The 25754-nt window shown below is 39.4% G+C and overlaps 1 protein-coding gene across 2 annotated transcripts in view; it reads left to right on the forward strand.

Moving 5' to 3' along the window:
• Window positions 1-25754, forward strand: part of Taok1 (TAO kinase 1) — a 110462-nt gene that overhangs the window by 34828 nt on the left and 49880 nt on the right. For both annotated transcript variants that reach the window (XM_008828716.3, XM_029561411.1), the window contains exons 3-7: window positions 14899-14970; window positions 16174-16275; window positions 19050-19095; window positions 20636-20732; window positions 22451-22564. In XM_008828716.3, coding sequence (XP_008826938.1) covers window positions 14899-14970; window positions 16174-16275; window positions 19050-19095; window positions 20636-20732; window positions 22451-22564 — 431 coding nt within the window. The remainder of the gene's footprint in view (window positions 1-14898; window positions 14971-16173; window positions 16276-19049; window positions 19096-20635; window positions 20733-22450; window positions 22565-25754) is intronic.

Genomic DNA, 25754 nt, shown 5'->3' on the forward strand with positions numbered 1-25754 from the left:
GGGCATGGTGGTGCATACCTTTAATCCCAGCACTTGGGAGGCAGAGGCAGGCAGAGCTTTGTGAGTTTGAGGCCAGCCTGGCCTACATAGTTCCAGGACAGCTGGGGCTACAGGGAGACCTTGTCTCAAAAAGACAAAAAAATTATTTTCTATTTATGTATATGTATATGTGCCTTTGTGAATTTATGTACACCATATGCATACAGGTGTCCATAGTGGCCAGAAGGTGTCAGATTCCCTGGAACTGGAGTTACAGGAGATTATAAATTGTGTGGTGTGAGTGCTGAGAATAGAACCTGGGTCATCTACTAGAGTAGTAAGCTTAAACACTCTTAACTGCTGAACCATCTGTCCAGCCCCCAACCTGAAAGTTTTCTTCCCTTTTTTGAGACAGGGTCTCCCTGTAGCCCTAGGTAGCCTGGAGCTTGGTATGTAGACTAGGTTGGCTATATTTCAGAGACCCACCTGCCTCTGCCTCCCAGGCATTGGGATTAAAGGCATGCACCACCACTCCTGGACTGAGAATTTTTATTGTCACTTTTTTTTCCTTCCATTTTGTGTGTTTGTGTGGTACATGTGTATTGACATGGTACATGATTTCCATGATACCGGAAATCATCGTAGATAAACTTTTCTACCTCATTCATTGAGGCATGGTCTTTCAGTCACATCTGAAGCTCACTGATATGACTAGTCTTTCTAACCAGCTTGCTCTGGTGATCCCTTTTCTCCTCCTTTCAGGACTGGTATTAGAGGTAGGCCACCAAGCCCACCCAGCATTTACATGGATTTTCTGGAGATCCAAACTCAACCCTCACATTTGCTTGTGTGGCAAGCACTTTAGCCACTGAACCATCTCCTTGGCCCTTGTTACATTTTTTACTTAAAGCAAACACTACGGCTTATCTTGGTGTGTCAGAATTGCCAACATTATGAGTCTTGTGCTTTGGTACCGTTATTCTGTAAGTTAATCATTATTTGAACACAAAGGTTATGATAACTCTGACAAATCATCTGATAACCAAGATGTTAACCAAGTCACTTGTGGGTGGGTCGGGTATAACAGCATAACAAAAGGATGATTCATGTCCTGGGCCAGATGAAACCTACTGCTGAGAACAGTACACAAGAACTGAAGAAATATCACAGTGGTTAAGAGCACTGGCTATTCTTATGCCAGGCATAGTGGCACATGCCTTTAATCCCAGCACTTGGGAGGCCAAGTCAGGCATATCTCTGTGAGTTCAAGGCCAGCCTGGTCTACATAATGAGTTCTAGGTCAGCTGGGACTACAGGGAGATCCTGTTTCAAAAAGACCAAAAAACAAAAAAGCACTGGCTGCTATTCTTGCAGAGAACACAGATTAAATTCACAGTATCCACATAGCAGCTAACAGCCATTCCTAACTCTAGTTCCAGGGTATCTGATGCCCTCTTTTGGTCTCTGCAGGCATTGCATGACACATGGTGCACTTACCTACATGCAGCAAAACACTCATACACCTAAAATACAAAATTAATAAAATAAAGTACACAAGGTAGACAGTCACCAGAGGTCAGAAAGACCAAGATTCAGAGCCTACTTTTTGAAGTTCAAAGTACCCAGCCATTTGATATAAATGACCATATTTGGGGCTGGAGAGATGGCTCAGCGGTTAAGAACACTGGTTGTTCTTGCAGAAGACCCAGGTTCGAATACTAGCACCCACATGGCAGCTAACAGCTGTCCGTAACTCCAGTGTCAGGGGATCTGACAGTCTCTTCTGACCTCCACGGGCATTGCACAACAAACATGGGTGCATTTACTTACATGTAGGCAATACACGAATACACATAAAATAAAAATAAAAACTTTTTTATAAATGACCATACTTTGGAATATTGTTTTTGAGCACCGGGAAGTTTTTTTTCAATTTTCAGTATATAACCTAGGAATAGAATTGCATTCTCCTGTGACAGTTTTATGGTGTGTGTATATATGTGTGTGTGTGTGTGTGTATATATATATATGTTGTTGTTGTTGCACTGGGGGCGTGCACCACCATACACCCAGCATAATATATATTTTTTAATAAAAAATTTTATGTGTATGAATGTTTGTCTGCATGTATGTAGGTGTACCATATATGTACCTAGTGCCTGAGGAAGTCAAAAGGTCAGATCCTGTGGAACTGGAGTCACAGTAGATTGTGAAGCATCATGTGAGTGCTGGGCAAGAGCTACAAGTGTTCTTTACCACTGAGCCATCTCTACAGCCCTATGTTTAACATTTTGATGCATTATCAAACTGCAGTCACAGTAGCTATCATTTCCATTCATACAAGCAGTCTCAACTGTTCCAATTTCTCTACCTCTGTGACAGTACCCGTTACTCTGAAAATTGGATTGTAGCCATCCTAATAGTTGTGGTATCTGATTGTGATTTTAATTTGCAGTTCCCTAATAACTATTGATGTTGAACATCTTTTTTTTAAATATTTTATTTATTTTTTATTTTATGTGTATGAGTGTGTTGCCTGTATGTATGTGAGTGCACCCATGTTATGCAATGCTATGGAAGTCAGAAGGGGGAATTGGATTCCTCTGGAACTGGAGTTAAGGATGGTTCATAGTAGCCGCCATGTGGGTGCTGGGAATTAAATCAGGGTCCTCTGCAAGAGCAGTCAGTGCTTTTAACCGTTGAGCCATCTCTCCAGCCCCGATATTTTCTTTTGGAAATAGTGTCTTACTGTGGAGCCCTGGCTTACCTGGAACTCTGTATGTAGACCAGATTGGCCTAGGACATACAGAGATCCACCTCCCTCTGCCTCCCCAGTCCTGGAATTATAGTTGTGAGCCACGATACCTGGTGATATGGGACATCTTTGCACATGGCATTCGTCTTTCTTCTTTTGCCCATTTGTAAAATTAGGTTGTCTCTTTATTGATGTTTAGGTTTTTTGATTTTTTTTTAATTAAAAAAAGATAATGTGTATGCCCTTGTATCTTTCTGTGTGTACACTTTGTGTATAAGAATGCCTGCAGAGTTCAGAAGAGGGTGTTGGATTCCCTGTGGCTGAAGTTACAGGTGGTTGTGAGCTGCCCCATGTGGATACTGGAAGCTGAACTTGGGTCCTCTGGAAGAGCAGCAGTCTTTCTTAATCACTGAGCCATCTTCTCAGTCCCAATTAGGGGTTCTTTATATTTAAGAAATAAATTGGGGTTGGGGATTTAGCTTAGTGGTAGAGCTCTTGCCTAGCAAGTGCAAGGCCCTGGGTTTGGTCCTCAGCTCCGAAAAAAAACATAAATAAATAAATTTATGCCGGGTGTGGTGGCACATGCCTTTGATCCCAGCGCTTGGGAGGCAGAGGCAGGTGGATCTCTGTGAGTTCCAGACCATCCTGGTCTACATAGTGAGTTCCAGGACAGCTGGGGCTACAGGGAGACCCTGTCTCAAAGACGGAAAAAAAAAGAACAAAATTTATATTTTGGATGGTGGTAGCTTTACCCCTAGCCTGGATATTAAGTCTTTATCATAATTTGCAAACATTTTCTGCAATTCTATAGTTACCTTTTCACTTTCTTGATATCATTTTTGTTTGGTTTTGTTTGAGATAGGGTCGTACTTTGCAACCCAGCCTGGCCTGAAAGTCAGAATAGTCATTTCTTGGAAGTAATAACTGCTTCAGCTTTCTCAGAGCTAAGAGTCCAGACATGAACCTCCACACCCAGCTCTTGATAGTATCTTTTTTGTTGTTGCTGTTAATAATAACTGAACTTTATTTCGAAACTTGACTTAATGTTTTCCATGGTTTCAGTAAAAATTTTAAACATTGTTAATTGAAATTTTGCAATTTTCATATAATATAATTTGATAGCTTATTTATTTATTTGTTTGTTTGTTTGAGATAGGATCTCCCTGTAGCCCCATTTGGCTGGAACTTACTATGTAGACCAGGTTGGGGAACTCAGAGATCCATCTGCCTCTTGTCTCCCAAGTGCTGGGATTAAAGGCATGCCCACCATGCCCTGCAATTTGGTAGCATTTAGATCCTCTCTCCTATCCACACCTCCCTTTATTGCCACCCCACTCAATTTAATGTACTCTATTATCTAAAATAAGGCCTATAGAGATGACTTCAAATGACCTTTAATATGGGTCCATCCACCGAAGACTGATTAACCTACCAAGAGTTCCATTCTTTTTTTTTTTTTTTTTTTTTTATTTTTTAAAGTCTTTATTGGATGAACATTCTAAAACACACTTAATCATTTTTGTTCCAAAGCGGTGTTTTGATCAAATGCATGCCCACCCCCTCCCCTCCAACATTCCCCCCTCTGAAGAGGTAACCCTAAAATCTTTTTTTTTTTAATTTTATTTACTATTTTTATTTTATGTGTATTGCCTGCATGTAGGTAAGTGCACCAGTGTTGTGCAATGCCCATGGAGGACAGAAGAGGCCCTCGGATACCCTGGGACTGGAGTTACGGACAGTTGTTAGCTTCCATGTGGGTGCTGGGATTCGAACTCAGGTCTTCTGCAAGAACAACCAGCGTTCTTAACCGCTGAACCATCTCTCCAGCCCCAACCCTAAAATCTTTTAAGGATTAGGTACAAGCTCCCAAATACTTTTGACATTTTTGGCCTTTGGAACAGAGTATGTTGCTAACAGGCCCAAGGACATTTTTTACTTTTAGCCAAGAAACTGGCTATATTTCTTTGGGGTCTTTTTACCCTAACTGCCTAGTCAATTCCTACCTCCTACTCTTACCACATCCTCCTCTGAAGGGGTTACCCAAATTGCCAGTAAAGAATAGGAATGCCGACCGCTCTGGCTTCTTCCATGCTGTACAGGGACGCAGGGTGAAGCAATTGGAGTACCCTTCAGTGGGTCTATCTAAAAGACTCCCAAGTTGCATAACTTTGGTCTCTAGGGGAAGAAGAAAGTCCTTGAATCATAAATAGGAGATGTGAAGGAGAAGTAAAGGTAAGAGTAATTAGCATTACAAGTTCTAGCCAGAGAACTAGAAAAAAGTCAGAACAGGGCAATTCTCAAATGTTCATATGAGTCCATTGGAATTTCTTGACAAAGGCTTCCAAAAGCATCCCTCTATTGGGTTCCTCCTCATTTTTCTTTTGTCTTCCAAGGCTAGACTAGTTGGCTGGGAAGAGTAGCTGGGATACTCAGGTGAGGGTCCAGTGACCCTGCTTGGCACTCCTTTAATAAATGAGCACAACTGTCAGCAAGCCCAATTGTGACTATGTTTAGCGATCAGGCTCAGCCAAAGTTGTGATGATCGTAGTTATTTCATGCAGAAGGGCCTGCTGTATAGCATCTTCTTATTAAACGGACCTGGAATTTAAAAGGATTTGGTGCTAGGAGCCACATATGAGGGAGAAAGAGTCCCATTCTTTTTTTTCTTTTCTTTTTTTTTTTTTTTTTTTTTTTTTTTTTTTTCACAGGGTCTCTCTGGAGCCTTAGCTGGCCTGGAACTCACTATGTAGACCAGGCTGGCCTTGAACTCACAGAGATCTGCCCACTTGTGCCTCCCGAGTGCTGGGATTAAAGGCGTGCGCCCCCACCCCCGGCAAGAGTCCCATTCTTGAAAGAGACTGTTTCTCCTCCTCCCATAAGTCTTAGGTTGCCAAAAGTTCCTTATGTTATGTGGGGGTTTGTTACCCACTTCTCCATGTCTATGCTGAGCTATTAAGATACTTACTTTTTGTATCTTGCTGTATAAAAGTTTAAAATTTGAGAGCCCTGTGTGGTAGCGCCTTGAATCCCAGCACTCAGGAGGCAAAGGCTGGTGGATCTCTTTGAGATTGAGGCCAACACATGGTTTACATAGTGAGTTCCAGGCCAGCTGTGGCCACTGGGAGACCCTGTCGCAGAAAAAAGTTTAAATTTTGATAAAATTTAAATTTGTTTTTTTGTGCAGGATTTCATGTAACCAAGGCTGTCTTGCAACTCACTGTGTAGCTGAGGATGATCTTGAATTTTCAGATCCTCTTGTCCCCACCTCTCAAGTGTTTCTAATACAGGTGTATACTACCACACCTGCCTTCAAATTTGTGTTTTCTTTTATTGCTTATGGTTTTTGCTATTGAGAGATCCATCACCAAATCCAAGGTTATAAGTTTCCCTTTATTTTCTTCTAAGAGTTTTATGATCTTAGCTTTTATATATATATGTAACTAAAAATGGATCAATGTGATCCATTTTGAGTTACTTATTTTTATTGTATGTTATTGAAGTAGAGAACAGGCTTCATTTTTTCCCAAGTAGAAATCCAGTTCTAGTGTCCATTTGTCAACTCTTTTTTCCCTACATTGTCTTGTCATCCCTGTGAAGTGAGTTCTCTATATTATAGTACTATACTGCTTGGATTATTGTACCTTTGTAGTGAGTTTGAGATCAAGAAGTTTTATTCTCCCCCCGCAAAAAAATTTTTTACATGACCCCTTAAAATTGCATATGAATTTGAGAATTGGCTCTTACATTAAAAATTTTTTTAGAAGATTGATAAGGAATGCACTCAATGTATGTGCTTTTAGTAAGGAATGCTCTCAATGTATGTGCTTTTAGTAGTATTAGCATCTTAACACTATTGAACATAGGACATCTATTTAAACATCTATTTGTTACTATTTTTTAATATTTTGGTTCTTTTTTGTTTTATATGTATGAGTGTATGCATGTATGTAAGTGCACCTGTTTCATGCAATATCCTCGGAGGTCAGAAGATGGCATCAAATTCCCTGGAACCATTGTTGATATGTGGGTGCTGGGAATTGAACAGCCATGCTTCCTTAACCACTGTGCCACATCTCTAGCCCCTTATTTATTATTTTTGAGATAGCATCTCATCTTAGGCTGGCTTTTAACTCACTGTATAGCTGAGGATACCTTGAACTCCTGATCTTGCCTCTTCCTCCCCAGTGGTGAGATTATAGGGGTATACCACCATGCTTAGCTTATCTTGCTGTTGTGTTGTCTCATTTAGCATTCAAAATTTCACTCTTTAATCTTGAAGTGCATTATTTTAAAATATGCTTTGATTTTTAGATGGTTTTCTTTGATTAATGTTTTTATGGTATTTTTCCATCCTTTTTAAAATTTATTTTTATTGTTTGGGGGGGGGCTGTCTTTTGAGATAGGGTCTCCCTGAAGCACCAGCTGGCCTAGAACTCAATATGTAGACCAGGCTGGCCTTCAACTCAGACATCCACCTGCCTTTGTCTCTGGAGTGCTGGAATTAAAGGTGTGCACCACCACACCCAGCTTGTTTCATTTTTAAAATTCTATCTCATTATTATCGTTTGCAGTCCTAAGGATCCAGAGCCTCAGATATGTTAGGCAATAGTTACGCTACCTTTCTTCGCAAACACTCCCCCCTCCCTTCCCCCTCCAGTTTTTGAGTTGGTTGTTACAGTGTTGCTAAGGTTGGTCTTAAATTCTTAGACTTAAGCATTCATCATGTCTTAGCTTCCAGAGTAGCTGGGACTATAAACATGCCACAATACCCAGTGTTTTTTTGTTTTCGTTTTTTAACACAAAGATGGACTATGTAGCTCGTGTTGGTCTGGAACCACCCCTAGAACTGTGTTTACAGGTATTTACTTACAATGTCTGTCTTATTTTTGTTTTAATTGGGCTGCTTTCATATTTGACACAATTACTATATTCACTGGATTTAAGTCTGTTGGTTTCTTATCTGATTCTGTCTGTCTCATATATTCATTATTTGCTTGCTGCCTTTTTGAGTTAATGAAGTATTAACTACCTCCTTTCCCTTCCCCTATCCCTCTCATTTTTTGAAATAGGGTCTAGTGATGTAGTCTAGGCTGGCATAAACTTTAGATCTTCCTGCTTTAGCCTGTGACTTCTGGGTTATGGACATTTGCCACCATACCATATTCAGCTTTTTTACTTTTTGTTTTTTAATTTTTTAAAAATTTATTGTTTTTATTTTATGTGTATGAGTGTATTGCCTGCATGTATGTGAGTGCATCTGTATCTTGCAGTGCTGCAGATGTCAGAAGGGGGCAGCATTGGATTCCCCTGGAACTGGAGTTAAGGATGGTTCATAGTAGCCAGATTCCCCTGGAGTCAGATTCCCCTGGAACTGAAGTTATGTACAGTTGTTAGCCACCATGTGGGTGCTTGGAATCAAACCCGGGTCCTCTGCAAGAACAGCCAGTGCTCCTAACTGCTGAGCTATCTCTCCAGCCCCTCAGGTTTTTTACTTTTTAAAACACAAGATTTTAATATCATTTACTTAAGGCATGGTAAGTCCAGTATTTCTGGAAATGCCTGTCTTAGGTTGTTATTATATACTCACAGGTCAAGGGAAAGGGCTCAGTCATAGAGAAATACCAGAGTAGGTCAGAAGGCAAATGACCAAGGAAGAACATGGGCAAGAGACTTTATTGTTGATTTCTGTGGGAGGAAACAAGCAAGGCAGGACAAGCAAACCTAGTATTGCTAGGTAAATATAAATAATTTCAGTGGGTTTTGTGGCATAGGGACTATCCCTAGTTGTCTGGTAGCTGGCCCTGGAATAAGTTTTGGGCAGAGAATTCCCAGTGTACAAAAGCTTGATACACTAGGAGCTCTTCTCATTGCCCTTGAGATTGCAGTATATATTAGTACTCTTTTGACATGGAATATTTTACTTTTAGTTTCTCTTCTGTTACTGTGATAAAAGTACCCTGATGAAGCACCTTAAGTGTTTGTTTTGGCTTAGATTTCCAGAGGGATACAGTCTGTCATGGCAAGGAAAACAGGCAGCAGGCACAGGGAAGGCCAGGGTGGTAGAAGCAGGAGGCTGGTTGGTCATACTGCATCCACATGGAAGTAGAGAACAGAAGTGGGGTGGGGCTGTAAAACTTCATGTCTTGCCCGTAGTTACTTCCTTCAGCAAGGCTCCACCTCCTAATAATTCTCAACTTTCCCAAACAGTACTACCAGATGGGGACCAAGTGTTCGATTATGTGAGCCCATGTGGGTTGTTTCACATCCAAATCAAAACAGACCTCCAAACTTTCTCCTGCTTTGTGCTCTTTATCTCACATTTACCTCTAAGATCCACCCCCCTCTTCCTCCTCTGTCTTTTTATTTCATCTCCATGTAGTAACACCAGTGGGCTTATATTTCCAGCTTTGGGGACTTTGTTTTTGCTTTTTAGGATTTTGGTATACTTTTAGTGTGTCTTACATTTTTGGATTGTATACACTTTATTGTGGAGGAGAATTTGTAGAAGTTCTGGATGTTATTTTTTCTTTAAAAACATTTTTTTTTGACAAATGTATAATTGAGAACTCATTTTAAGTGATTTGAGACTTCACTAAGATTACTGTTGACAGTACTTTCAAAACCTGTACTCCTGAAGCATAGCTCCAACAGAATGTTAGGTGTATTATGAAGGCTGTATTTTGGTGGGGTTTTAATTCTGTTAGGTGCATTATGAAGGCTGTATTATTTTGGTGGGGTTTGAATTCCAGCCTCTTCCTGAGTAACATTTCTTACCTTCTATAAGCTCTTCTCACTGTTATTTTATGCCAGATATTTAAAAGTCTTATTTTGCAGGCCTGGAGAGATGGCTTAGTAGTTAAGACCACTGGCTGCTCCTGCAGAGGACCCGGGTTCGATTCCCAGCATCCACATGGTGGCTAACAACTGTACATAGCTTCAGTTCCAGGGGGATCTGACTCCCCCTTCTGATGTTAGGCATTGCACAACATGGGTCCACTTACATACATGCAGGTAGTACACTCATACACATAAAAATAAAAATAATAAAAAATTTTAAAAATTCTTATTTTGCAGATGCTTATGTAGAAGTTGCTTAGTTTCTTCAGGAGCATTTGGAGGTTTTTTTGTGGTTTTTTTTTTTTTTTTAATGTTGTTTTTTTTGAAACAAGTTCTCCCTACAGCCCCAGCTGGCCTGGAATTCACTATGTAGACCAGGTTGGCCTTGAACTTCCAGAGATCAGTCTGCCTCTGCCAGACATTTTGTTTCTAGGAGACACTTGAAAAAGTGTTTTATGACCAAGGACCACATGTCTACCCTCAAATGCTTCTTCAGTAATAAAATAATAATAAGATATATGTTTAAAATGAGAACTTCACAGTAAATATAAAAATGTTAGCCATATATTTCCCTATAGAAAACTAACATCTAGGGGCTGGAGTGATGACTCAGCAGTTAAGAGTACTGACTGCTGTTGCAGAGGACCCGGGTTCGATTCCTAGCCACCCACATGGTGGCTACAAACTGTCCTTAACTCCAGTTTCAGGGGAATCTGAAGCCCTCGTCTGACCTCTGTGGCATTGCACAGCACGGGTGCATGGACATACATGCAGGCAATACACTCATACACATAAAATAAAAATAATAAAAATATTTTTAAGAAAAGAAAACTAACCTCTAAGGGCCATGTCTAATATGTGATCTATTTTTGCTCAGATTCCAAAGAATAATTTTCGGTTTTTTTGCGTGTGTTCGTTTGGTCTTTTTGAGACAGGGTCTTTCTCTGTAGCCCCAGCTGGCCTGGAACTTACTGTGTAGACCAGGCTTGCCTTGGACTCACAGAGATCCGTGTGCCTCTGCCTCCCATGTGCTGGGAGTAAAGGCTTGCACCACCACACCCAGCCTCTATCAATAGTTTTTGCGCCTTTTGTTTTGTTTAAGGCAGTCTCACTATGTAGCACTGGTTGACTTGAACTTTCTATATAGACCAAGCTGGCCTTTGAAGAACTTGCATCAATCCTCCTCTCTCTGTCCCATTTAATTGTGATTATAGGCATGAACTGTCATATGCGGCAGTTCTTATACTTTGTGGGGAGGGGCGGCAGCAAGGCAAGATGGGTAAGTGCACTTGCTGCCAAGTCTGACAACTTGAGTTTGATCCCAAAGACTCACATAGTAGAAAGAGATAACCAACTCCCACAAGTTGCCCTCTGACTCTACATGCACACTGTAGCATTCTTGCACATGTGTGCACACACAGGCACACACATGCATAGAATAAATAAATAAATTTAATAAAGGTTTTTTTTTTTTAATAATATTGGGTCTAAGTTGGGTGTGGTGGCTCATTCCTCTAATCCCAGCTCTTGGGAGGCAGAGGAAAGCAAATCTCTGTGAGTTCCAGGCCAGCCTGGTCTACATAGAGAGTTCCAAGCCAACTGGGGCTACAGAGAGACCCTGTCTTAAAAAGACCAATAATTAATAATAATAATAATAATAATAATAATAATAATGGGACTAGGGAGATGACCCAGTGGTTTAAGAGCACTTGTTGCTCTTGCAGAGGACTCGTGTTTAGTTCCCTGTACCTACATTAGGTGACTCAACTCCAGTAACTCCAGTCCCAGGGGATCCAGTGCCCTCTTCTGACTTCTATGGGTACCTGCATGCACATTATACACATACATGCACCATTGTGTACAGATACATAAAATAAAATGATTTTTTTTAAAGGAAGATACACAACAGATTGAATGTGGCCCACAAAGTCTAAAATATTTATTATCGTGTCCACTAGAGAAAAAGCTTTCTGAAGTCTGATCTAGAAGACATAGGATTCACTGTGTTACCAACTTAGTGTCTTACTAATATGATTTATACAGTAATATATAAAAAAGAATTTTTTTAGGCAGATGGAGAGATGGCTCAGTGGTTAAGAGCACTGGCTGCCCTTGCTGAAGACCTGGGTTGGTTCCCAGCACACGCATGTGCCTAACAACCATCCTTAACTCCAGTTCCAGAGGATCTTATGCCCTCTTCTGGCCTCTGCGGGTATTGCACAACATAGGCATATACACACAGGCAAAATTTATCTTCATGACTGGGAAATAAGCAGTATGTATATAAGGAAAGTTTGAGTATATCAAAGAATTAAAGTTTTAGCTATAATTCCATTTCTAGATTATCAGCTTGTACTTCATATAAAGTAAACTATGGGTATATGCACATTATTTTGTTTTTATATTTCTGTTTACTCTCACCCCTTAATAGGACTGAGAGTACAGTCCACTGTATAGTATGTAGAGGAAGGACATTCTCAGCATGCTTTTTATATTGTATGTGTGTTTGTGATGTTTGTGGCCATATATGCCACAGCCCACGTGTGGAGGTCAGCAGACAATTTGGGAAATCGGTTCTCTTTTTTTCCACCTTTATGTAGGTTCCAAGTATTGAACTTAGGTTACCAGATTTACATGGTAAGCACATCTCAGAGTCATGTCACTGTCCCCAACAAGTTTATATTTAATTTTAAAATTTTATTTTTTAAATTTATTTGTTTTTATTTTATGTGTAGGAGTGTTTGTCTACATGCATGTAAGTGTACCTGTGTTGTGCAGTGCCTGTGGAGGCCAGAAGAGGCACCAGATCCCCTGGAACTAGAGTTAAGGATGGTTGTTAGATAGCTACAATATGGGTGCTGGGAACAAAACCCAGGTCCTCTACAAGAGCAGGCAGTGCTCTTAACCACTGAGCCATCTCTCCAGCCCCTTCATTATTTATAGTATAAATGTATTTACTTATTTTTCGGGGGATAGGGTCTCACTGTGTAACTCTGGCTGGTGGACTATATAGACCATCCTGGCCTTGAATTCACAGAGATCTGCTTGTTTGCCTCTACCTCCCCTTGCTAAAATTAAAGGTGTATACCACCACACCCAGCCTACTTTCATTAAAAATAAAATTTTTTTTATTAGCATTGCTTTAAGAAGTATCATGAGCTAGGCATGGTGGTACATGCCTTTAATCCCAGCACTTGGGAGGCAGAGGCAGGCGGATCTCTGAGGCCAGCCTGGTTTGCATAGTGAGTTCCAGGCCAGCTAGGACTACAGGGAGACCCTGTCTCAAAAAGACCTACACACAAACTAAAAAGAAGTAACATGATTACATTGAAAGACTTTGTAAAGGTAGAGAATTTGGAAAGGGAGTGAGTGGCAAACACATTTAGGAACAGTGAGATATTTTGTGCTATTGTTGAAGCTGTTAGAGTTTTGTCAGTAAACAGTGCTCAGAAATTACAGTAGGCATATCACAGAATTTTGAATTTATATTCTAACATCTAATTCCATACTATCAGTTTAGTTATTATAGTACTTTCTATTTCTTTCTTTTTTTTTTTTTTAACTTCCCAGACTGATTTTTTGAAATGTTTTCCACATCTCAGCCTTGGAATCATCGAAGAAAACAGGCCATACATTAACACGGCCACTCCAACATAACTGTTTCAGCTACTGCACTCGTTGTTCGCCCCACACTCCAGCAGCTCTGAAATTAGGATGCATCTTAAAAACTCTAGTTATTATAGTACTTTCTATTTCTTTCTTTTTTTTTTTTTTTAACTTCCCAGACTGATTTTTATTTCTAGAAGTTCACTTAGGGCATAGATGAAGGCATAGAAGTTCTATAGAAAAGTAATAGAAAAATAATGGAAAACTTCTTGGTACCTGGTAATAGAAGAGGTCCAAGACCATTAAGGCCTGGATACACAGGACCATGTGTGGAGTGCAGACCACAATTGTCCTTAGCGGAGGTGGGAGGTCTGTTCCAAAGAATCAGTCCCAAGACTAGAATCTGCAAATAATAGAGGCCTCTCCTGTCCCCAGTTTAAGAGGCAAAGCCTCTACCGTGCACACCCTGGGACCTCGGGAGTGGGTTGTGAGGAGTGTAGTTGGAGAAATTGCTGCCCAGCACTGGAAGTCACTTGCTCCATGCTCGTTTTCATTTTTAATTATGTGGACCTCTGTGTCTTTGTGTGGGTATGTGCACATGTGAGTGCAGGTGCCTGGGGAGTAGAGGGTGCACTAGAATTGGAGTTACAGACAGTTGTGAGCCACCTTGTGGGTGCTGGGAACAGAACCCTGGTCATCTGGAAGAGCAGCAAGTGCTCTTAACTGCTGAATCATCTCTCCAGCCCCTGTTGTTTTCTTCTTTAGATTACTTTCATTCAGACTTTCTTAGAAAATTTACCATGCCATTGAGATTTCAAATTTTTTAGTACAGACTTGTATATACTAGGCTTCTTTTGTCTCTCTATAGTACAACTCAAATTTCTGTATTCTCCTCTTGGTTATTCAAAGGGTGAAATCTATTCTTTTCTTTTCAAAATACCACTTCCAAGCTGGGTATGATGGTCAGCAAGTTCAAAGCCAGCCTGGATTACAGGAAATGCTGTCAAAACAACAGTAACAATAAAACCAAAGAACTCAAAACAATACCAGCTCCTAGATAATTTTATGAGTATTTCTATGTTTTTGTTTTTAAAATGTTTTATAAAGCCTGGCAAGATGGCTTAGTGGGTAAAGGTGCTTGCTGCCCCTGAATTTAATACCCAGCACCCACATGGTGGAAAGAGAGAGACCAAATTCCTCCAGATTGTCTTGTGACTTCTACAGGCATGCAAAGCACAGACACAAATACACATACCTGTATGTATGTATATGTATTACATACATAAAATTTTTAAATGTTCTTTAAAAGGAGCTTTATTTCTTATATTTTAAAATGTATATAATTTGAGGTTTATAATATAGGCTGTAAAATGGTAACTATAGTGAAATACACAAACTTATCTGTTAGCTTTGGCAGTTACTTTTTGTGTGTGATGAGCAGCTAAAACCTACTTAACAGCTTTCTTTTAATACAGTACATGTTCTATTAACTGTAGTTTTCAAGTTATTATTAGATTTTTAGACTTAGTAATCATACATATTTCCTGTTTGCTATCCTTTGACTTATAACTTCCCTATTTTCCACCACTAAAGGCAAATTTTAATGTACTTTTTGACCTAGTAGTTTACAGACATACACCTTTATTTTCAAAGAAATGATTCCTCAGAATCATTCTGTTCATTCCTTTTTCACAAGAGTCCTTTCTTTGTTCTTTTTTAAGGCACGAGATGTCCGTACAAATGAAGTGGTAGCCATCAAGAAAATGTCTTATAGTGGAAAGCAGTCTACTGAGGTAGGTTAAATATGTACATTTGTTATTGGTATGTTAGAAAAACATGCTTTTTGGGGGGGGCGGTCTTTGAGACAGGGTCTCCCTGTAGCCCCAGCTGTCCTGAAACTCACTATGTAGACCAGGCTGGCCTTGAACTCAGAGATCTGCCTGCCTCTGCCTCCCACGTTCTAGGATTAAAGGCGTGCGCCACCACGCCAGTCTTATAAAACTTTTAATAAGACTCATTGCTGGATGTGGTGATTCACGCCTGTAGTCCCAGCACTTGGGAGGCAGAGGCAGGCCGATGTCTGTGAGTTCAAGGCCAGCCTGGTCTACATAGTAAATTCTAGGCCAGCAGGGGCTACAGAAAACCCTTTTTCAAAAAAGACCACAAAAAAAAAAAAAAAAAAAGACAACATAAATTTTGTCAAAGTAAAATTTGTCCTCATGTTTTTTTTTTTGGAGACAGGGTCTCCCTTGTAGTCCCACCTGGCCTGGAACTCAACTATGTAAACTAGACTGACCATGAACTCACAGAGATCCGCCTGTCTCTGCCTCCCAAGTGCTAGGATTAAAGGTGTGTGCCACCACTCTCAGCAAAAAAATTTGTTCTCATGTTTTTGTGTCTTATGTAATTGACTTGTAAACAGTACAGTACTGTAAACAGTACAGTTTCTTTTAAATGTTTTATTTGGTGGATCTGGAGAGATGACATAAGCTGTTAAGAGTAGTTACTGCTCTTCCAGAGTACCAGGGTTTGGTTCGCAGCACCCACATGGCAGCTAACACCTGTTCTTAACGCTAGTTTTATGGAACCCTCTAGCCTCTTCTGCCCTTTGTGAGCACTGGATGCATGTGGTGCACTTGCCTATATTCAAGTAAAACACTGACACACATAAAAAGTAAAAATAAATAAAATCTTAGTCAGGTCTGTGGTATCTCTCACCTTTGGGATGCAGAGGCCTGCAGATCTCTGTGAGACTTAGACCAGCTTGGTCTACAGAGTGAGTTCAGGCCAGGTGGGACTACAGGGAGACCTTGTCTCTAAAAACTAAAAAAATACATAAAATCTTCTTTTAAATTTTTTCAGTTTTGACGTTTCCTGTAAATATCGTAAAGTTGTGTATTGTTAACCCTTTTAAATTTGATAATTTTTCTTCTATAACTTTCAAAGGAAAATCAGCTTTTCATAATTCTCTTGTTCCTTTTTTTTTCTCTACATAGAAATGGCAGGATATTATAAAGGAAGTCAAGTTTCTCCAAAGAATAAAACATCCCAACAGTATAGAATACAAAGGCTGCTATCTACGAGAACACACAGCATGGGTTGGTATTTATTCTCTACTTGTAATTTTAGTTAGTTTTGGTTTAGAATGACTTAACTCAAAATATCTCAGACTGGTTATATTAAAGGCATGCATAGATGTTCGAAATGTTAGTTTTTCCTAGGGAAGGAATAACAGCATTTCCTAAAACTCTTAACTGATAAAAGAACTGTTTCAAGTCTACTGCAGATTTTCCCCAGAATTCATATTTATATGCAAACTTATCTTCAGTAATACCATATGAACATTGTAAAAACAATGAAAATGGAAATTAGCATGTCTTTTTGACATAAATACCTTTTTTTTTTTTTTGGTCTTTTTGAGACAGGGTCTCCCTGTAGCCCAGCTGTCCTGGAATTCACTATGTAGACCATGCTGGCCTTGAACTAAGAGATCTGCCTGCCTCTGCCTCCCGAGTACTGGGATTAAAGGCGTGCGCCACCATGCCTGGCTGACATAAATATCTTTATAGTGTGTTTAACCAGAAAGATCTTGGTGGTTTGGGTACATTCTGGTGAAATTTGATATGACATAGTTCCTTGTGAATAATACTGAAAGTAGAGCATTTATTTATAGGACATTTTGTTAAAAGAAATAGAGGGATTGGAGAGATGGCTGTGGGGTTAGGAGCACTGGCTGTTCTTACAAAGGACCTGGGTTCAGTTCCCAGTTACCCACTTACAAAGGACCTGGGTTCAATACCCAGTTACAGATGGTGGCTAACAACCGTCTGTAACTCCAGTTCCAGGAGAATTAGACGCTTTCTTCTGACCTCTCTGGGCATTGGATGACATGAATGCACTTCCATACATGCAGGCAATGCATGTTGTACACATTAAAAAAAAAAAAAAAGAGAGGGCTGGAGAGATGGCTCAGCGGTTAAGAGTACTGACTGCTCTTGTAGAGGACCCGGGTTTGATTCCCAGCACCCACATGGCGGCTATGAACCGTCCTTAAATCCAGTTCCAGGGGAATCCGAAGCCCTCTGCTGACCTCTGTGCCATTGCATGACATGGGTATTAAAAAAAGAAATAGAGATTAATTTTACTGGTGTTATAACTGAGGTGATGTAGAATTAATGCTACACTGTTAAGTGCACAATAACTGGATTTTTTTTTAATAACTGGATTTTTAAGAGGAAACATTGCCTTTCCTTTATACAGGAATTAATCTTTTTTTTTTTTTTTTTTTGGTTTTTTATGGAAAGGCTCCCCCTGTAGCCCCCGCGTTCCTGGAACTCACTATGTAGACCAGGCTGGCCTTGAACTCACAGAGATCCACCTGCTTCTGCCTCCCGAGTGCTGGGATTAAAGGTGTGCACCACCACGCCCAGCCGGAATTAATCATTTTTAGTAACTAATAAGATACAGTACATTTGGCTTAGATTTAAATTTATAATGTTTGATACATTTTTATTCAGTTTTATTTTGGTGGTGGTGACTCCTAAATTGTGGCAGTGGTTAAAGAAAAATCAGTGATATTTGGCAGATTAACTGTGTCCATCTGTAAAATAAAAATAACAGGATTTAACTCATGGTTGTGGGGAGTATTAAGATGGTTAAGATACATAAAATATTTGATACGGAAGTGATGCTCTGTATTTGCTTTAAAAGAAACATTTACTGATGTGATGGTGCATACCTATAAATCCTAGGTCCTCAAGAGGCTTGAGATGGTAGAAGGATCACTTGAACCCTTAAGTTCAGTTCCATCGTGGCCAGTATAGTGAGACTTGTCTCAGAAAAGGCCTTTTAAAACCTGGAACTCAGTGTTGCTTGCCACAGTCCCTAACTACTCAGGAGGCTCAGCTCTGGAGTTGGAGACCAACCCAGACAACAGTGACCCTTCTTCAAAAATAAAGGAAAAGGGAAGAGGCTTAAACTTTCACCTAAGCTTTGGACATATGGATGTGTTGTCTTGCTCTTTTAACCCCTTATTTTTTCCCTTCCCAGGAAAGTGTCTCATGTAGCCTAGATTGACCTGGAACTTTCTATATAGTTGAGGATGAGCTTGAACTTCAGCTACTCCTGCCTCTACCTCCCAGGTGCTGGGATTCCAACATGTACAGCCAAACCCAACCCACATAGTTCCAAAAGAACACAATTTTCGAACTCCTAAAAAATAACCAATTTTGTTACTATAGTTCAATTTGTATACTCTTAAATTATATTTTAATACATTACAGATGTTACTACATATAATTATAGATGTAATTGGATAGGAAAGTATATTTACAATGCATAGGTTACAGAATTTATTGCATTTTCACATTAAAAAAACGAATGTGCTGGACAGGGTAGTGCACATCTTTAATCCCGGCACTTAGAAGGTAGAGGCAGGCTTATTATCTTTTAAGTTCCAGGCCATTCTAGTCTACATAGTAGTGAGTTCACTGTTATCAATGCTACATAGTGAGACCCTTTCTCAAATAATAATAAAATTAAAAAATAAAAAACAGATTGTTATCATTGGCTTTGTTTTTGGTTTTGTTTTAAGACAGAATCTTTTTTATACCCTGGAATGTCTTAGAACTTACTGTGTAACCCATGCTGGCCTTAAATTTGAGATTTTCTGCCTTGGCATCCCAAGGAGTGAGATTATTGGCATGTATCACAATGCCTGACTCATTGGCTTAATTTTATGTGTACACTTAACTGTATATAACTATTGTAAAAAGTAAATGATGACTGGAGTTTGTTTTACTTCAGTAATTTTATCTCAGACTAAATCTTTATAATGTATTTTAATGCTTTCATAATTTTTCTTTCCATCTAGCTTGTAATGGAATATTGTTTGGGATCTGCTTCAGATTTACTAGAAGGTAAACTAACTTTTAATTTTAAGATGTATGTATGTACGTACGTGTAGGTGGTTTCTTTGGTGGCCTGAAGAGGGTGTCAGATCCTCTGGAGCTAGAGTTACAAGTTGTTGTGAGCTGCCTAAGCCATCATGTGGGTGCTAAGAACAGAACTCTGGTCCTCTGTAAGAACGGCAAATACTCTTAACCACTGAGCCATTTCTCCAGCTCCAGTATAGGCTAACTTTGATGGTTGATTTTTACAGTATTAGAATAAAATAACAGGGCTGCAGGAATGACTCAGTGGTTAAGAGCAGTGACTACTCTTGGAAAGGACCCAGGTTTGGTCTCTAGTACCCGCATGGCAGAGGATCCGATGCCCTCTTTTGACCACCAAAGGCATTGCATGACACTGGTACACTTAAACACATGCAGGCAATACATTCATACACATAAAGTAAAATAAATAAAATAGGGCCAGGCATGGTGGTTCATGCCTTTAATCCCAGCATTCGGGAGGCAGAGGCAGGTGGATCTCTGTGAGTTCAAGGCCAGCCTGGTCTACATAGTTCCAGGACAGCTGGGGCTACAGGGAGACCCTGTCTCAAAAAGACCAAAATAGTAATAATAATATTAATAAATATAAAATAACATTTTAATTAGAGGTTACTTAAAAATTACTAATACAAAATAAAGGCAAAACTTTGTAGAAAGAAAATCTTCTTGGCATGAAATGTGCTATCCTTTCAAAATAGGTAAATATTCTTTCGTTGAAACTTTATAAGCATTTTTCTGAATTCTTTGTCATGCAGCTTGATCTGTTCCTTCTGTTATCAAGAAGTAAAAATAAAGGGAGAATGTTATTTTGTTTTACAATTATCAAGGTAATTGTTGAATATTGTTAGCTAAGAGGAAAAGTTGGCTGAGAAGTATACATTAACATATCTGTCATAACTGTATACTAGTAATAAAGTTTAGGACTCTTGTTATCATCATTGGAAATAAGTCTCTTGCTAAATGTCTGCTTTTATTTCATCTTTTCTCCACCTGAAGCTGAGGACTGAACCCAGGCCCTTACGCTTGCTCAATCCCCAACCTCTGAGAGTCTGCTTTTAAAAATTACCCATATATGTGTTTGGGAGATAACTCAGTAAAATGATTGCCCTGTAAGTGTGAGGCCCTAAGTTCAAATCCCTAGAACCCAAGTAAAATAGGCACGGTAGCATGCATCAGTAATCCCAGTGCTCCTACAGCCAGACAGGAGGTAGAGGCAGGAGAGTTCATGGAAACTTGTGGGCAAACTAGCCTAGCATACAAAACACAGTGGCAAACAGTGGAGAGACCCTGCCTCAAACAAGTTAGAGTGAGGCTGGGTATCCACGGTTATTCTTTGACCTCCACACATGCTCTGTGACTTGCACAGACAATCACATACATACATGCATACATGTCATACACACCCATATATCAATTTGTATATTCATTTTTTTGTATCTTATTCTAGATGTGTATTTTCTTAGCAGAAATAGTCTATGATTACTTTCCAATAAATTTCTTTTCTTAGTTCATAAAAAGCCATTACAAGAAGTGGAAATAGCAGCAATAACACATGGTGCTCTCCAGGGATTAGCTTATTTACATTCTCATACCATGATCCATAGGTAAGTGCCTTGAAAATTACCATATATTGAGAACCAAATATCTTGTTGAATTTATCATGCCTACAATTTAATGGTCGTGGGTTTTTTTGTTTGTTTGTTTGTTTGTTTTGTTTTTTTGGCTTTCGCCAAATAGAATTGTATAAACTCTTATTATTTAGATTGTTCACGTATCAAAAAGAACAAAAAGTATACACTTGATCTGTTTAGGATAAATTTTTAGTCTTTGCCTACATGTGCTGCTGGGTCTTCTAAAGTATATGTGCTACTCTGGATTTGTGGTAGAAATGTAATTGCAGAATCACTTAATTTGCAAACTGGAAGGGACATTAAGGATCGTATATTCTTTTTCATTCTACAGCTGAGGTTTTGGTTTGTGATTAATTTCTCAAAGATTGCAGAGCCAAATAGATAAGAGCTGGAATTTAACAAATCTTTTGTCTTCTTGATAACTGATAATGGCAGATTTTTTCCATTGATTCCATGATACAAAAACTTTCTGATTCTGAGCATAAATCCTTGATCATCCTTGATTGAAAAAAAACCAAACCAAACCTCAATGCAGTATGCACTGATATTAGTCTTGGCTGGTATTAGTCTTGGCTGTTTAGCATTTTAATATATGTAAACTAGACAGTAAATATTAAACCATGCAGTAGGGGCATTTTGAGTTAATGAGTTATTATTTTAGATGTCCAAGAGAAATTCACATGTTAGCAATTGAGTGACAGAGTTCAGAATTTGTTTTCTCATCTCCAAAAATTTGGGATTTAATCCTCAGCATTTCACACTTAGACACATATACACAAAGAGAGTAAAAAAGAGATTCAAAAAGTACTTGTAAATTTGGGTTTTCTTGGGGCTGGAGAGATGGCTTAGTGGTTAAGAACACTGGTTGTTCTTGCAGAAGTCCCGGGTTTGAATCCCAGCACCCACATGGCCGCTAACAACTGTCCGTAACTCCAGTCCCAGGGGATCCGACAGCCTCTTCTGACCTCCGTGGGCATTGCACGACACGGGTGCACTTTCTTACATGCAGGCAATGCACACATACACCTAAAATAAAAATAATAAATAAATTTTTTTTTTAAATTGGGGTTTTCTTTTTAAATTTTTGCAAAGTTAAGTATGTATTAGAGCATCTATTGAACATATATGCCTGTTAATATTCAATTTTTTTTTTTTTTTAGTTTAGATAGTGTGTTTGCTGTTTTAAAGGAGTTTGTCAGTAAATTTGGGGTCATTGATAGTATAGTATGTTATCCACATGCTTCAGGTTTTCATTTCATGTTTAGTTGGGAACTGTGCAAAAGCTTGGAAATGGGGTATTTGGAGGATGAAGTTCTTTTCTCTTTTTCCTTTTTAAAGAAAAATGTTAACTGGGATACGTAGATCTTACGAATCATGAAGGAGTTATTAAATTATATTTTCAAAGCCATTGTTTGTGCTATAAACAAACTCAAATGTAGGTAATATACTACATTTGCCTGATTTTCTGTTTTTGATAACGATTGTCTTCTAGAAAATATTACTATATATATTTACTTAAATTGTGCATTTTTGTTCCCTAATTTCAATATCACAATGTGAGATTATTTCAGCTCTTAAATTCTTTTTAATATCTTCTTTGGTATCTTACAACATTTTATTTGATTTTTTATCATTTTAAACACAGTTTGATGAAGGGATGTGAAATAATTTTCTGTATCCCTTAAACCCAGAGATATCAAAGCAGGAAATATCCTTCTGACAGAACCAGGCCAGGTGAAACTTGCCGATTTTGGATCTGCTTCCATGGCATCTCCTGCCAATTCTTTTGTGGGAACGCCATATTGGTAAGAATAGTCTTTATCTGGTATTGATGCTCATAATTGACATAAGCAATGTGATTAGATTATATTACATAATGATTATACTTTTTCAAGTGTCTTGTCTTTTTTGAACATATACTAGCATTTTGGATACTTAGGACTTTGGTTTTTTTGGTTTTTTTTTCTTGTCTTTTTGAAGCAGGGTCTCCCTGTAGCCCCGGCTGTCCTGGAACTCACTATGTAGACCAGGCTGGCCTTGAACTCACAGAGATCCACCTGCCTCTGCCTCCCAAGTGCTGGGACTACAGGCATGCTCCACCACGCCCAGCAGTACCTTTTTTTTTTTTAATTATTTTTATTTTATGTGTATGCATGTATTGTCTGCATGTAGGTAAGTGCACTGTGTCATGCAGTGCTCACAGAGGACAGAAAAGGCTGTCAGATCCCCTGGAACTGGAGTTACGGGCAGTTATTAGCTGCCATGTGGGTGCTGGGATGTGAACCCCAGCAAGAACAGCCAATGTTCTTAACTGCTGAGCCATCTCTCTAGCCCGTATACTTAGGACTTTTAAAAAAAGATTTTATGTATTTTTTTTTTTTTTATGTGTATTGAGTGTTTTGCCTACATGGATGTACTTGCATGACGTGTGTGCCTGCAGAGGCCAGAAGAGGACATTGGATCCTCTGGAACTGGAGTTAAGGACAGGTATTGGCTTCTATGTGGGTACTCGCAACCGAATCCAAGTCTGAGTGCTCTTAATCACTGAGCCATCTCTCCAGCACCTATATATGATACTGTTTTAAATATAGATTTTCAGGTTTGTCCTTGCAGTTCCTTTTGTTTTTTATCTTTTCTTTCTATCCTTGACACATTTGCTTTCCTATTTTCTCTGTATCATATATTGGCTATGGGAATAAAAATCAGTCACTAATGTTCAAGTAGAGGAAATAGACATACTAAATAAATTAATGTGTATTTTCTTTAAATTTACTTTTTTAAAAAAAATATATATATATATATTTTTTTTATGTGTGTATGCATGTATTGCCTACATGTAGGTAGGGGCATCCATGTCATGCAAAGCCTGCAGAGGACAGAAGAGGCTGTTAGATCCCCTTGAATTGGAGTTAGGGACAGTTGTTAGCTGCCATGTGGGTGCTGGGATTCGAACCCAGGTCTTCTGCAAGAACAGCCAGTGTTTTTAACTGTTGAGCCATTTCTCCAGCCCTTAAGTTTACTTTTTTTTAAAAAAAATTTGTGGCCGTGCGTGTTGGCACATGTCTTTAATCCCAGCACTCAGGAGGCAGAGGCAGGCAGATCTCTGTGCGTTCAAGGCCAGCCTGGTCTACATAGTGAGTTCCAGGCCAGCTGAGGCAACAGGGAGATCCTGTCTCCAAAAAGAAAAAAATTATGTGTCTGTATGATTATGCCATGTCTGTGCAAGTGCTCTTGGATGATAGAAGAAGGTGTCAGATGCTCTGGAACTGGGTTGCAGATGGTTTGAGCCGCATGATGTGGATGCTGGGAACAGAGCTTGGGAAAAGCTCTTAAAGAAAACTTGTGAAACATTCAGTTACTGATAATTAAACATTCATTTTAATCACGAACATCTTATTTTCTATGTGGTATATTTAGAATATGAGAGAACTAGATTACACACCTTGTTTTTTTTTTTTAATTTTATGTGTATGCATGTATTGCCTGCATGTAGGTAAGTGCATCCGTGTCATGCAATGTCCTTGGAGGTTAGAAGAGGCTATCAGATCTCCTGGGACTGGAGTTAAGTACAGTTGTTAGCTACCATGTGGGTGCTGGCATACATGTATTTTTACACACATTGAGGATGGCTGTTCCTCTTCTGAATCAGTTAGCAGCTTGTCTATGTTGTTCATATCTATACATGTTTGTGTCATATGTGTTCATTATGCTTAACACCAACTACAAGCCAATTATAAAGTATCTTCTGCCTTTAGTGTTTTAACTATTTATGGCTGGATGATATATGTATATATATATTTTGGACTGGAGGGGTGGCTCAGCTGTTAAGAGCACTGTAAGTTCTTCAAAGGACCTGGGTTTGATTCCCAGCATCCACATGGCAGCTAACAACCTGTAACTCCAGTTCCAGGGGAATCTGATGCCCTCTTCTGATGTCTGCAAGCATTGCAGGACATGGGTGCACTTAGATACATACAGGCAATGCACTCATACACATAAAATAATAAATTAAAAAAAATTTTTTTTTTTTGTCTTTTTGAGACAAAATTTCCCTGTAGCTGCAGCTGGCTTGGATTCGCTAATGGAGACCAGGCTGGCCTTGAATTCACAGAGATCCACCTGCCTCTGCCTCCTGAGTGCTAGGACTAGAGGCGTGCACCACCACGCCCGGCAATAAAATATTTTTTTAAAAAAGAATGTTAAGGGGCTGGAGAGATGGCTCACCGGTTAAGAGTACTGACTGCTCTTAAAGAGGACCAGGGTTCGAGCTCCAGCACCCACATGGCGGCTATGAACTGTCCTTAACTCCAGTTCCAGGGGAATCCAATGCCCTCTTCTGACCTCTGAGGCATTGCACAACATGGGTGTACTCACATATATGCAGGCAATACACTCATACACATAAAATAAAAAAATAGACATTAAATATATTTTCAGCACTTGGGAGGCAGAGGCAGGCGGATCTTTGTGAGTTCAAGGCCAGCCTGGTCTACATAGTGAGTTCAGGTCAGCTGGGACTACAGGGAGACCCTGTCTCAAAAAAACAAAACAAAAGAATGTTAAGCCGGGTGTAGTGGCGCATGCCTGTAGTCCCAACACTTAGGAGACAGAAGCAGGTGGATCTCTGAGTTCAAGGCCAGCCTGGTTTACATAGTGAGTTCCAGGACAGCTACAGGGAGACCCTGCTTCAAAAAGACCAAAAAAAAAAAGGGGGGGGGGACTGGAGTGATAGCTCAGGGGACCCAGGTTGGATTCCCAGAACCCACATGGTGGCTAACAACTGTTCATAACTCCAGTTCCAGGGAATCCAATGCCCTCATCTGACCTTTGTGAACAGAGCACAGCATGGGTGCACTTATTATATACACGCATCCAATACACTCATACACGTAAAATAACATAATAAAATATTTTTTAAAAAAAGAAAAACATGTTTGATTCTAAACTGCAGCATGGTGGCTCATTCCTGAAATTCTAGCATTCAGAAACTTGAGG

This window comes from Nannospalax galili, unplaced genomic scaffold (assembly GCF_000622305.1).
Source record: "Nannospalax galili isolate Female #2095 unplaced genomic scaffold, S.galili_v1.0 scaffold212, whole genome shotgun sequence".
NCBI classification, from domain to species: Eukaryota; Metazoa; Chordata; class Mammalia; order Rodentia; family Spalacidae; genus Nannospalax; species Nannospalax galili.